We start from the raw sequence: 13,423 nt of genomic DNA, 5'->3' as shown, positions 1-13,423 counted from the left end.
CATGGCATGGGCATGGCGAATATTGGGGGCGCATTGGCACTTTTTTTTGCTGTTTACACGAGAGCGAGAGCGAGAGGAGAGAGAGATCTAGAGCGAATAGAGAGGCTAATTTCAATCCGTGGCACAGCAGCTAGCTAGCTAAGAAGAAAAATCCAACAACTGAGAACTTGAGAGTTCAGCAATTATTGCAAAGCGATCGATATGGCCTCTAGCGCACCTATCGCGACCGCCCCCGTGGCCGTCCACAAGACTGTCGGTGGGAACGCGGCGTTCCATAATTTCCATAACGACTTTGCTCATATCTCTGTGAGTTGTTTTTTTTTTTTTTTTGTTGGCACCTTTCTAGCTGATGTGCAGAATGGGATGTTTGTTGCTGATGCAAAAAAAAGGACCCGAATGAGAGGAGGCGCTTGGCTCTCGCCGAGATCGATAAGGCCCCGTTTGGGTGGTACCATGTGCGCGCGGTAGTTGTGGCGGGCATTGGCTTCTTCACTGATGCTTACGATGTATGTTTTTCCCCACCTCTCGCTCTCTCTCTCTGCTCTCTGCTCTATATTCTGCAGCCACCCCCCCCAAAACACCACCCACGCTCACACACGCCCGCAATGTAGATTTTCGCCATCAACCTGGTCACCGGCATGCTCGGGCTCGTCTATTGGGAAAATGGCAAGATCCCCGAGTCGTCCGACACGGCCATCAAGGTGTCGACCTCCGGCGGGACCGTCATCGGGCAGCTGCTCTTTGGGTGGCTGGCCGACGTGGTGGGCAGGAAGAAGATGTACGGGCTCGAGCTGATCATCATTATCGCGACGACGCTGGCACAAGCACTGTCGTCGGAGTCGCACTCCATGCACATTGTGGGCCTGTTGGTATTTTGGCGTGTCATCATGGGCATTGGTATCGGAGGAGATTACCCCCTGTCGTCGATTATCACCGCTGAGTAAGTCAATTACCGCTGCACTGATCATTACCACCTGCCTGCCTGCTAGCGCAGCGCAGCGCAACAACCACAACCACCCAAGGAGTTGTCAGCTAACACACAACCCCCCTTCCCCCCCCCGCAGATTCGCAACCACGAAATGGCGCGGCGCCATGATGGGCGCCGTCTTCGCCATGCAGGGCATCGGCCAGCTCGGCGCAGCCCTCATGGCACTCATCGTGACCGTCGCCTTCAAGTCGCAGACCATCACCGCCAACCACCCCAGCGAGTGCGGCGACGCCTGCAAGACCGCCGTCGACCGCATGTGGCGCATCATCATCGGCTTCGGCGCCGTCCCCGGCTGCATCGCGCTCTACTACCGCCTGACCATCCCCGAGACGCCGCGCTACACCTTCGACGTCGCGCGCGACGTCGAGCAGGCCGACGCCGACGTCAGCGCATACCTTGGCGGCAAGCCCTCCGGCGACGTCGACGAGATCCGCCGCGTCGAGACCATGCAGGCGCGCGCGCAGCTCGAGGTGCCCAAGGCCTCATGGGCCGACTTCTGCCGCCACTACGGCCAGTGGCAGTTCGGCAAGATCCTCCTCGGGACTGCGGGCTCTTGGTTCCTCCTCGACGTGGCCTTCTACGGCCTCGGTCTCAACACGTCCATCATCCTCGCCGAGATCGGCTACAGCGCCAAGGACAACGTGTACCAGAAGCTGTACAACAACGCCGTCGGAAACCTCATCCTCGTGTGCGCCGGCGCCATCCCGGGCTACTGGGTGACGGTCTTCACGGTCGACACCATCGGCCGCAAGCCCATCCAGCTCGGCGGCTTCGTGATCCTCACCATCCTCTTCTGCGTGCTCGGCTTCGCCTTCCACAGCATCTCGTCCTCGGGCCTGCTGGCGCTGTACGTGCTGTGCCAGTTCTTCTTCAACTTTGGGCCGAACGCCACCACCTTCTTGGTCCCCGGCGAGGTGTTCCCGACGCGCTACAGGTCCACGTCGCACGGCATCTCGGCGGCCAGCGGAAAGGTCGGCGCCATCATTGCGCAGGTGCTCATCGGCCCGCTCAGGACCAGGGGCGCCACCGAGAAGAATGCCAGTCCGTGGTTGAACCATGTCATGCAGATCTTTGCCGCGTTTATGTTTGCGGGTATCTTTACGACGCTGCTGATTCCGGAGACTGTAAGACTACCCCCTCTTCCCCTCCCCTCCCTTTTTTGATATCTACTATAGGCGAATGATGGGGGGCTAACAAAGATGCAGAAACGCAAAACACTAGAGCAGCTCTGCGAGGAACTCTACGGCGAGGGCATCGCAAGCGAGGAGAAAGCGCTCGCCGCCGCCGGCGGCGGTCCCATCGAGCCGTCAACTGTGCTTCCTCCGGCGGCGCCGACGGAGAAATTATAGTCCCGCTTTTTCTCCCCCTTCTTCTTCTTCTTCCTTTTTCCTCTCGTGGCTCGCACGCAACTAGCTCTATAGATGGACAGATTGCTGCTGTTTTTTTTCGTTTCTCGTTTCTGTCGTCGTCTTGAGCTTTGCCGTCAGTGACTCTCGGTTTTTTTTTTTTTTAATCCATTCTGTCCCCCCCCCCCCCCCCCCCCTTTTTTTTTTTTTTTTAAAACTACTTTGTTTTTACGTGGTGCTTGTTGGTTTGGTGACGGTCGCTTTTTTATGTGTTATGGGGCTGGGAGGTTGGGGATGGGGATGAGGATAAGGATAGGGATGGGTTTTTTTTGTTTCTTCATCAGTAGTGGTCTGTTTGTTCTTGGGGAGGCTTAAGATGGTCAATAAACTGAGAACAGGACTGAGTGAGTGATTGATTGATTATGCTTTGTTTGTGATGATGACGCGATGCTTAGGAGTGTATGTGCGTGTTATGAATTTCCTTTCCTTTCCTTCTATTACGAGTTCCGCGTGGAAGAGAAGAAAGAAAAAAAAAAAAAAAAAAAAAAAACACGAGACGAGATGAGCTTGACAACTACAATTGTACCATAAACCTTTATCACGGAATTCATTTTGATGATCAAACGATGTTTATGGCAGTATATTGTTTATGCATGGTGTACCTACATGCAACCCGCTGTCTACTATCCCATAACGTCTCCAGTCCGGTCTGGAAAGTTATAAAGTTACAGTATAATCATCTACACATCGGACGACAGATATACTCCATGTACGTGAGGATAGAGTAAAGTAGATATGGCGGGACCTCCATGTGTCAAACTGTCGCGTGCTACCCGTCAAACGTACGGGGGTCCCCATGGGCTAGCCCGCGCGCCATGCACTTTCACCCCGCAAAATATAAAAAAAAGGAAAAACGCTTGTAAAAAAAAAAAAAAATAAAGACCCTGCCTGTGCACATATGCTACTCTAATAGGGCGCGCGGGGACCATACTCTAAATGAAAAGTGCATAATGCATGTACGTGTAATTATCGTGCATGATCAAAGGGCAGAAAAAATTTTCGAGAGGAAGAGAAAGAAAAAAAACTACCAAGTACACCTACCTAGGTGTAAGTACTAAAAGAAGTAGGTATGTAGGTAGAGTATTTCAGCAGGATTGATTCCAGACGAAAATGCGGGATATCCGCCGCTGGGGGTGGGGTAATGAAAACGCTCACCCCGAGTGTCAAGTACTAGTGCCATCAGCTTCATACTGCTGCAGTTGGTTGGACTCGACGGATTATTATCTCTCATTTAAACAGAGTCGGTACATATATGGCGGTATATATCAAGCTTCACACCGCAGCACGGGCATTGGGTGGTGGTACCCTACCCACCTACTCTACCTACCCGAGGACACCTGTGTGTAGCTGTCTATCTATTGGTGCGTAGATCGCGGCCGGCCCGTCTTGGCTGAAATCAGCCGTAGTTACCAAAGAAAGGTCTGTCTTGTACGCCCGCGGCCGGCTATTTTGCGGTGTAGGCGAGCCTTTAAGATTTGTCTAGTATCCATTGTAATACGCTGATAGAAGCCTTGGCAGTATAGATTATGGTGATACTAGGCCGTGGTTATTCGTGGATATCAGCTTCGTCGAGCCCCGCTCCGCGTCTCGTCTTGTATCCCACTGATCGCGGCACTTTCTGTACCTAGGACAGACAGTAGATTGGATTGGTTCTTTAGCGAAACTGCATAGAGAGAGTGAATGTACCTACAAATATCCAATATATATATAACGGCACCATATAAAATAGTCCGACAAGCGGAAGGTGATATGCGAGTGCTGTTTCATGATTCGGCGATCTGGCTTGGCCCGACTGGTAGGAGTAGGTACTAAGTACGCTACTCTACTAACCGCTATTGAATACCATACAGAAACGCGCCAAGTTCATAGATGCAACAGTATTCTGTTCAAAAACGTTAGATCTTTACCAGTACTCCCTCACGGGGGTGGTGATGTTGTGGTGATTTGGTGAGCAGGGATTCGAAGCCATGCTAACTTTGGCGGCTTCAGTTGCCTTGAAAGCACTACTTCCCGGCCAGAGGATCCGCCTAATGTTGCACGCACAACCAGAAGTTCTTGAGACCATCTTATCCAGTCTCGAGACTCTCGAGCGACAGTAAATGTCGCCTATAATTCCCCAGCAGGTGGTCCCCATAGTGTAACAGGAAGACAATTTCTCCATTTCTCCAGTCATGGTAGTACCGGCTCTGGGACATGTATCACCAGAAATTATCACCATGTACTGGCTAGGCTGTGTCTAGTTTGCGTCAAGAATCAAGTCTCGAGACCTTAAACTAGGTCTCGATGGTTTTAGGTGGTTTGGTTGACGAGGCGAGTTGGCTTGGGTCCTCGACTCGAGTAGTCACGAGCAGCTGCCACGACGAGCAGTTTCTACTACTCGACTTGAAAGACTCGATCTTTTTAGAGTATATATTCTCGTCATTTAAGAGCTTATGCGTCATATATATCGGGAAGGTATTCATCCTTAACCCCAATTCTCATAGTTCCAAATTAAGTAGATCAGGTATGATATTTGAGATTATGCGAGACTACTGGAAGGCTCGAGCTTTGACAGGTCGAGTCGAGTCGAGTCGAGTCGAATCGAGTAGCTGTGATTACAAGCCGAAACGAGATCTTCTTCCGATCGTCTTGAGCGGGCTCGCCGACGACAGCAGTTTCAGGCCTGGGATAAGACGAGACGAGACAAGACCTAGGTAGTCAGGTGTAACATTAGGACCATCTGTCTAAGAGGGTGGGTCTATCTTGTCGGTCCAGTTAGCCGTGAGAAATTCTAAAGCCGGCTGTGGGTTACGCATAGGATATACCGATAAATCTAATTCTTAAGGACTAGATTGGTGCACGACTTCAGTGGATGGATACCCTCCGGTAAGGTTTAACACAGACAATTACTCTGTTTCGGCAGATTTGGCGTCCCGTAAATCAAGATTAACTAACATGCCATGATTCAGCTGCATCCACCGAATTATTCACTGTGGCTCAGTCTTATTAGTGTCTTGTATGCTCGATAAGGGTGGGGAACTACCGGAAACGTGCGTTACTTGGAGGAATATTAGTCCACTTACCTGTTGATTTTAGTCCAGACCTTTCAGGTCACTGATTTAAAGTCCCGGACCTTACGAGAGGGCTTTACCTTAGGAAGAGATCAGAGGTTTCCGTTCATTTACCATGTCACTGGGAAGCCGAGAGACTGGAGCTAGCTAGATGTTTGGATAGTGAGTTGGAGGCGATTGGGATAAATATTTGGGAGCTCTGGGTTTTGAATTCGATAGGACAGGCCAGGTGTTTGGAAGTTGCATTATGGCCACTCATCAGGACACGTACTTAGCCATCCCTCAGGCAGAAATATCGTACCTTCACTGAAGTTAGCTGTATATCAAGATCCAATATCAGAGAATGCCAGATAGTTTACAGATCTAGTAATATTTTATAAGCCCAGTCGAACCTCTAAACCTAGTCCCGGCAGTATTAATACCTTCAGCCGGCAAAATCGTCATGAGAGATCACTCGAACTGCGAGCCCAACATTCCCGAGTTTGGTTTTGCTTTCAGCTTATTCATTCCAAATATGGTAGGTATCAATAGTTAAACGCGGTCTTCATAGATGGGTATCTCTCTTTAACTTGCTCTCGGAAGCTGATACGTGGTTGTGGTATTTTAAGCATGAGATATCACTCGGTCCGTACTCTGGCGAAACTTAAAGTCTGTACCCTACCCGTCCGTAACCGAGTTCCCGCACTCCGCACGCCATCTCATCCCGCGGTCTGAGACTTTGGTACCACATCGGGAAGTAAACTCCCGTTGTCGAATAGCTAGGCTACTGCGAGATTTCCCCATACCGCCGCTTCGGGACCAGATATCGTTTTTTACAACTGGTTTACTCGAACTTTCGCTGGCTCTGCCCATCTGTATGCTTTCGTCGGCAGGAGTCTTCTTCTCTGGCTAACGTAGCCAATTGGACCTCTCCACTCCTTTCACCTGGAAACGCTTCCAGGCTATGCGAAACTCCTGCTATTAGCTGAAGAATCTCAAATGTTGAGTGGGGAGAAACACCACTGGTCTCACGTTATAGTAGCGGACTAACCGATACCAGCGATATAAGCTAGCCAGTAACCATACCAATCATACCAACCACCCCCGCCAGGCATGAATTAAACAAACAAACAAACAAACAAACAAACAAACAAAAAACCGCCAGGCCATGCCTTATCCCGCAGCCACCAAGTCCGCGGCCTACAGCCGACACCCAACAATTTCAAGAAGCGCCAGCCTGCAAAAACGGCAAACTAGAGAAAACTCAAGAAGGGGGCTAGAAGGGTGCCAGCTAGGAGCTGCTCTGCCACGGTCCCGAGTGATAGGCTGTGATTCGAGCATATAGCTGGTTTCTCTGTATGTGACTCCCCGGGCCGCTTCCTCGCTCTCGGGACTCTAGCACCGTGGGAGAGGGTTGGGGTGAAAAGGGGAAAGACTGCAGCCCCTGGAATGATATAGTCAGCTTTTGGTATCGGTATCGATTCGTCGTTGGATGATCGGGGGATGTGCTTGTACTTCACCTCCTATTACTAGGTACACCTGTGCTGTGTGAGAAGTTCTACTACAGGCTCCGATGAATAGCAACTCCAGCGGTGTCTAGGATGGTAGTGGATGTTTGGTAGTGGGATCATGGGATAATGTTCGAAGATGGAGATAGCTAAGGTAACTGCAGAGAAATCTGGCTAGAAGCTACACCAGGCACTTAAAGTACAGGTAAGCCGAAACGGTTGGCGCCCCCAAACAAACCCCTAACCCCACCCACAACCACAGGAATCACCATCCATCACTCGCCTGAATCCCAGGATTCCCCGGCTAATGTTTGATTGGCTGATATCGATAGAAACGCTCATTCGTGAGTTGGAGATGAGCTGGCGAACTTATGTAATTACAACACACGTATCCGGGGGCTCGAACCGAACCCAGCACAAATCGTTGGGAGAGAGCTTGATTTCTATTTACGCAGCTACTGGGAGGGTGTTTTTCGTTTTTATGTGACCAGAGATGATGGAAAGCGACGATGGTGTTAATTACATTAGATGTACAGAAAGAAAAAAAAAGAAAATATGATCCTAAATGAAAAGGTACATGGTAGTAGTACAGTCCCCTCAAGGTCGGTCCCTCCCCCTCCCCCTTCCCTCCTCATACCCCCTACCTATTGTCATTATTGGAGTGTATATGGGCTTCTCAGTAAGTGAGCCAGCCGTATATACTCTCGATCGGTTTTCTCCCTTCTTTTTTTTACAACCACTCGACCAGCTACGACCATATCCCCGTCCCCGTGCCCATATAACCAATATCGGCATCACTCTCACCCTCCATCTCCTCCCCTTCCGTCTCCTCCCCCGCCGCCATCATCGCATACCCCTCCTCCGCATCCTCCCACACACCCATTGTGCCACTCTCCCACTCCATCAACGCACTCCCCACACTTTCACTATCGCTCTCGGAAGCGTCGGGATCATACTCAATGGTCTGATTGATGCGGTGTCCGTTCATCCAGCTGCGGCGCCGGTCCATCTCGAGATCCACACCGCCAATGGCGCGGCGCAGGTCTCGCGAATTGATGAATGTGACGTCCTGGTTGATGACCTCGGGCTCGGAGGAGGACGAGTCTGGGGCGTCAATGACATCGCGCCATTTGATCCAGAGCCCATTCCAAGCGAGACATTCGTCGTCGCGGCGATTGTAGTCGTCGCGTTCGTGGATAATGTTGATGGAGTCCACTTCAAGATGGTCTATATGCGGGCTATATGTTAGTATGGAGGCGAGGGAGGTAGTAGAGGGGAATGGGGATAGTATAGTAGGGACGTACCAGCATCGCCGACTCTCCAGAGACCCTCGAATGTCTTTTGCTCCATGTCCCAGATACCCATTTTCCACTCGGCGCAAACACCCAGGTATCTTCCACATCCGCTGATGGTAATGTATTTATCCAGTTCTCCCCATCCCTGTGGTGTTGGAATTCTGCTTCTTGGGGATACAAGAAGCGCATTGGCCTCTGCTTCTGTCTCGCCCTTGAAGACGCCCACTTGTGGGGGGTCATCGAGGCTGGACTCATCGCCCAAGTCCCATACAAAAAGGTTCTCATAACCGTATTTCTTCCTTCTACCGATACCGGCCCACATGCCATCATCGTCATCTCTACGAACTGTTGGGCCAAGCCCGCCAAGAGATGCTACGAGAACTCCGTCACCGATTGCGAAGGAACACCACATATAGCAGCGGTCAACAATGTCCCGTTCTTCCTCTGCAAGGTTGAGGATCTTGATTGTGTCGCCGGTCTGCACGGAGAGGATGTGGAATTCCATGACAGCTTTGTAAGAGTAACGGTCCGGACGCCCAACAAGTGGAATGACATGACGACGGGTAGAGTACGCAACCACAGTAGAGTTCATGGAGATACCATCGTTATCGAGCCAGTATTCGCCGCTTCTTCCGTCGTTCCCCTTCACCACCATCCTGCGCTGCCAACGGAGGCTGTTGTCGGAGCACATGGATCTGTGGTTCTGATTCAGATCCTCTTCGGCGCTAGTCGGGACGCTTCCTGTAAAGCAGTTGACTGTACTGGCGCGACGACAGCTGTTGTCGTCACAGATAACGAGGTGTTTACCGCAGCTCTTGAACTCCCAGGTGACTTCATTATGCTCCTCATCCCACTCCTGCTCGGCATCCCGTTCCAGCGGAGCTTCCAGGCTCAGCTCCTTTATGGAGCGGGGCATCTTCCATGCCATATTAACCTCTACTTCGCCATCTGCGTTCTCCATACAAAGCCGCTCCACCGCTGCAACCTCCAATTGCTTCTGCACGAGTCGAGGCACAAGCCGTAGGTTTGCGTCAGAGTGGAGGAGCGACTTTGCAAAGTTCACAAGTCCGAGATCAGATACATGTTTCATGGTCCACAATGCTTTATCCACCGTGAACCAATCTCCATCGAGCTGCGGCGGCGGTGTTGCCGACGATTTCTTCCTCGGAAGTGCCTTGTATGTGCTCGCATTGACACCGCGGCTGACGGTACCCCAACGTTGCGCATTCATAAATTTATCGTGGTCCACTGGCTTGATAAAGGGACTCCATGCCTTCTCGGCCTCTGCGATATCTCTAGCGCTTGGTGGTGGCAGTATCCCATGCGGCGGTAGTATCCCATGCGGCGTCGATTGGTCATCATGTTTCAAGTTTTTATACTTGCCGGCCAACGCCTCCACCTTCTCTTGATGCTGCTGCTGCAGTCTCTGACCCAACGGCACATTGGACGGCGATGCCGAGGGTGCACCGCCGAGGATTGCAGCACGCTGGACTGTGATCCAGCCGCGATCGCGCTTCTCGGGGAACACACGGGGGTCGTCTGAGAAGAGAATCCAGCTTGATGTTTCGCCCTGTTTCGACGATGTCTTTCCCGGTGGTTGGGCATCTCCCCAGCCGCATGTCTTGACGCCCACATAGGCGACGCCCTCCTCAGTGCGTGCGGCTTCGGTGGACGAGTGTACAAAGTCGATGATACGGCTGACCGTGCGCCCCTTGGGGTCTACTGATAGAGGGGGCAGCTGTGCGGCGGCGTATTTCTCGTTCTTGTGCGAGGCCAGGGTTCGGAAGTTGTCTTGGACATGCCAGTCACGTGCGACATAACTGGGCCCATATCGCGTGGTTGGACAATTTGCGTCTGGGATACTGGTGGTTGAGGGATGGTGCAACTCGGCGGGAAATTCTCGGCGGGAGAGGTGCAAAGTTCTGGCGAACGCCTTGAATGTTTGTCGCTTTGTGGTGGGTGAAGGAGGCACACGGGTTCCGGATAGGTTGGGGTCTGGGAAAAGTCGGGTGTCGTGGGAGAGCAAGAAGAATGCTGCGGCGCGGTAGATGTATTTGTCGAGGGTGGGGTCCTCGATTATGTCGTGGAAGCCCTTGCAGGTAAGGTTACAGGAGCGGAGGGAATCGGGGCCGCCGGCGAGGCCAACGAATGTGAGGATGCGAAAGAGGAGCTCTGGCGGGAGGCGGGAGATTGGAGATGAGGGGAGCTCCATCTCCGTATGGTGTTGAGACTCTCTGCTGTCCATCGGTCGTCGAGTGGTGATTGTGATGTGGCGGGGCGGTGGGGTGGTGGTGATAGCAGTGATGACAACACTAGTAGTCGTGGTGGAGAGGCTTTTGGGGAATGGACGGTAATGCTTCGTAGATGTAGATGCAAAGAGTGTATTCCCTATCAGCAAAAGTGACTGCTAGAGATAGGTAGCTGAGGTGAGGTATGTAGTGTAGTATGTGTGAATGAGTGAGGTTCCGTTGTGCTCACCGACACAGACGGGAGATTGATTATAGATGTATGCTGCCTGCTGCTGTCAAACACTGTGTAAGTAATCTCTGGCCGTATCCTGTCCTAGTTCCTGCTAGCTGTCTGTCTGTGTCTCTCTTTCCTCTTCCTGTCAATTCCCTGTGCTGCTGCTGTGTTGTGATGGTGGGGGTATAGAATTGCAGAAGTGTGTGATCGGATGTGCAATATCGCCGTCGTCCTCTTAGAGAAAGATCGGGGGGTGCGACAAACAATGGAATCCACAATCAAGTGTGTATCCAAAAAAGAAAGAGTCTCAGAAACATACTCTACACCTTAAACAGCACCGTTTTCTTACAAGTGGTGTTTCTTTTTTCTCCCGTGCGGTTGCCGCGGATCACTTCCCTATTAAGATGGGGGGAAGTGATATAAAGATAACAATTGAGACTGTAGCTACTGCAACTGCACGCTTGCCTACCTGGCTACCTGCATGCTCTTCTCTTTTGACCTCTTCATCTTCTAGTTATTCATCTTCCTCTTCAGCCAGCTACTGGTGATTCTTCAGCCTTCCCCCCGGCCATTAAAGGGAGAAAAACAAATTCCTGTATGCTGTATGCTGTATGTCAGTACACGTACTAGCTACCTACCTACCTGGTACCACCATCGTCCGATATCTTCCAGGCACTGATTGATTGAACTTTTTTTCCTTCCTTGCTTTTGCATATTCTACTTGCAATTATGAAAACATTTTTACTCTTGCGCCATGGCCACGCTCACAATCAGTGATCAGTCAATCAGTCAATCAGACAATCAGACAGAAAATCAATTACTTAGCAAGCTGCGTGTCATGTATGTACTCTATGTATGTATGTACCTGCCAGGGGACCTACAAAACCAGAACCACTGACGGACAAAGCTGGGGTAGGAAAAAACGCACAACCAGAAATATTCATGTGGAATATTCCGACCGACCCATAAACTGAAGATTAACAACCTCCGGTTGTTTTTTTTATACCTAGCACAGAGTCAAAACAAGCCACGGAATACGGACGGCTACTCGCACTGCATAGAAATCTTTGGTAGGTATCGTATGTGCAGTAGTATACTTTTTGCACAGTAAAAAAAAGACTGGGACCACAGCTCCAAAGCATATACCTATCTGTTATTTCCCTCGAGCTCGATGACAGGTAGGAAGAAAGATGGGCATTGAAAAGAAAGACCCTGCATCCTTTTCTCTTTCTGCATATTTCTTACTTCGCCCTTCACCTGGCGATGACCCCCGGGCACGTAATGCAAGTCCAAGGCAGTCGATCAGCCCATCCATCCTTTGTGTCTTTCTCTGTTCCGAGGTATTGACCATCTAGGTGTGTTGTTTGGAATGTACGTTATTATAAGCCATGTCGTCGAGAGCTCTGTGATATATGCAACCCTTGTGATCCAGACGTCACACACAGACAAGTATTTGTGTATCTGTAGAGTAATCTTTCATTTCCACCTTTTCCCCGGCCCCAGTCTTGGTCGAAGGCAGTAAGGCAAAAAAAATTCAAATGCAAAGAAACCGTGAAACATTCGAGGTGCAACTTCGCATTTGCCCCCCACCGCACGTTTGTTTCGTTCGTTCGTCCATACGTACGATCAGCGAAGAAGTGGGCGGCTGTTATGGTATATATACCCTGAACAATTATGCATCCAGGGACCTGGATGGGTGGGCGTGGATAGGCGTGGATGCTTGATGCCTGGAAGAACGACAGAAACACCCTGGGATATGTACTCTGTAAAGCACCGTACCCCCAAAACAATTCCACCACCGCCATGCAGAATGTATGTTCGTCCTCCTCTCAAGCTGGCTATCTGTCTGTTTATCGTCCATCGCAAACACGACCATAACCGTCAACCATGACAGCCCCACTCTTCACCCATCAGAAACACTTCATCATCTCAGTCGCCGCTCTTCGCATCCAGTGCGGTTCGTTCCCGTGCCACCACACTGCACTGCTACTACTGCAGCGGGACATCGCACAACCCATGCTGTTGGGTTCAGCACATCCATCCAACCTTTTTCTCCACCCCCCTCACCTCTCAACCCCAGTCATCAAATCCATTTCATCCCTCTCCATCCAATGACGTATATTACCGTACCGCGATGTCTCACACCTCCGCTGCAACGGCATGGCACGGCAGTTTCTATTGATCAATTGAGGTTAGATGGGTTTTTTGTTTGCACTCATCCTAAGTGTCCATACCGGTATTTATCCCCGCCTGTTCAGAAAATTAAAAACAATGGGAAATAAAGCAAGAAAGCTCAACAAGAACCATATAAACTGGGCTTTTGTGGATTCAAAACGCCAAAGACAACCCGAGGTTGTTGATTGGTGTAAAACATTACCACCGACTCTCCTCACACCCCGAGTGGAACTACATGTAGGTATATGCACTTATAGGTAGACTATGATACTTGGAGTACCACGACGTATGCAACAGTGCCAAACAGGAAGTCATTTCGTTTATTTTGTAAACTTCCGCCCTGCGCATCCATCCATGCCAGCAGGACATGAGGGGGAGAGTCAGCGAGCGTGTAACGTAATTTAAACAGAACAACGCAACAGAACATCTAGACGATTATTCCTCCGAAACGAACTCTGAAGCTGCCCTCAATGGTGATGTTTCACAAGGTCAAGCACTAAGCCCTGCTTGGGTTAGCTGGGGTGGGGAAACTGTTGAAGAATCCATATCGAACCCGTCT

The 13,423-nt window shown here is 50.7% G+C and overlaps 2 protein-coding genes across 2 annotated transcripts; one reads left to right on the top strand and one right to left on the bottom strand.

The window, feature by feature from the left end:
- Nucleotides 1-201: 201 nt before the first annotated feature.
- Nucleotides 202-2,337, top strand: H6S33_012748 (uncharacterized protein; the record flags this gene model as incomplete). Its single annotated transcript, XM_044844470.1, has 5 exons — nucleotides 202-306; nucleotides 390-506; nucleotides 612-940; nucleotides 1,065-2,112; nucleotides 2,164-2,337. The coding sequence occupies 5 exons, from the start codon at nucleotides 202-204 to the stop codon at nucleotides 2,335-2,337; spliced, it is 1,773 nt and encodes a 590-aa protein (XP_044694457.1).
- A 5,342-nt stretch (nucleotides 2,338-7,679) lies between these two features.
- On the bottom strand, nucleotides 7,680-10,471 carry H6S33_012747 (uncharacterized protein; the record flags this gene model as incomplete). The annotated part of the gene is made up of 2 exons (XM_044844459.1): nucleotides 7,680-8,158; nucleotides 8,236-10,471. 2 exons carry the CDS (start codon nucleotides 10,469-10,471, stop codon nucleotides 7,680-7,682), a joined length of 2,715 nt encoding a protein of 904 aa, XP_044694456.1.
- Between the last annotated feature and the right edge of the window lie 2,952 nt (nucleotides 10,472-13,423).

The sequence above is a fragment of the Morchella sextelata genome (genome assembly GCF_020137385.1).
Source record: "Morchella sextelata strain SCLS chromosome Unknown scls_9, whole genome shotgun sequence".
In the NCBI taxonomy this organism is placed as follows: Eukaryota; Fungi; Ascomycota; class Pezizomycetes; order Pezizales; family Morchellaceae; genus Morchella; species Morchella sextelata.
Note: the sequence above shows the minus strand (reverse complement) of the source record. Positions and strands in the feature narration are given on the sequence as shown.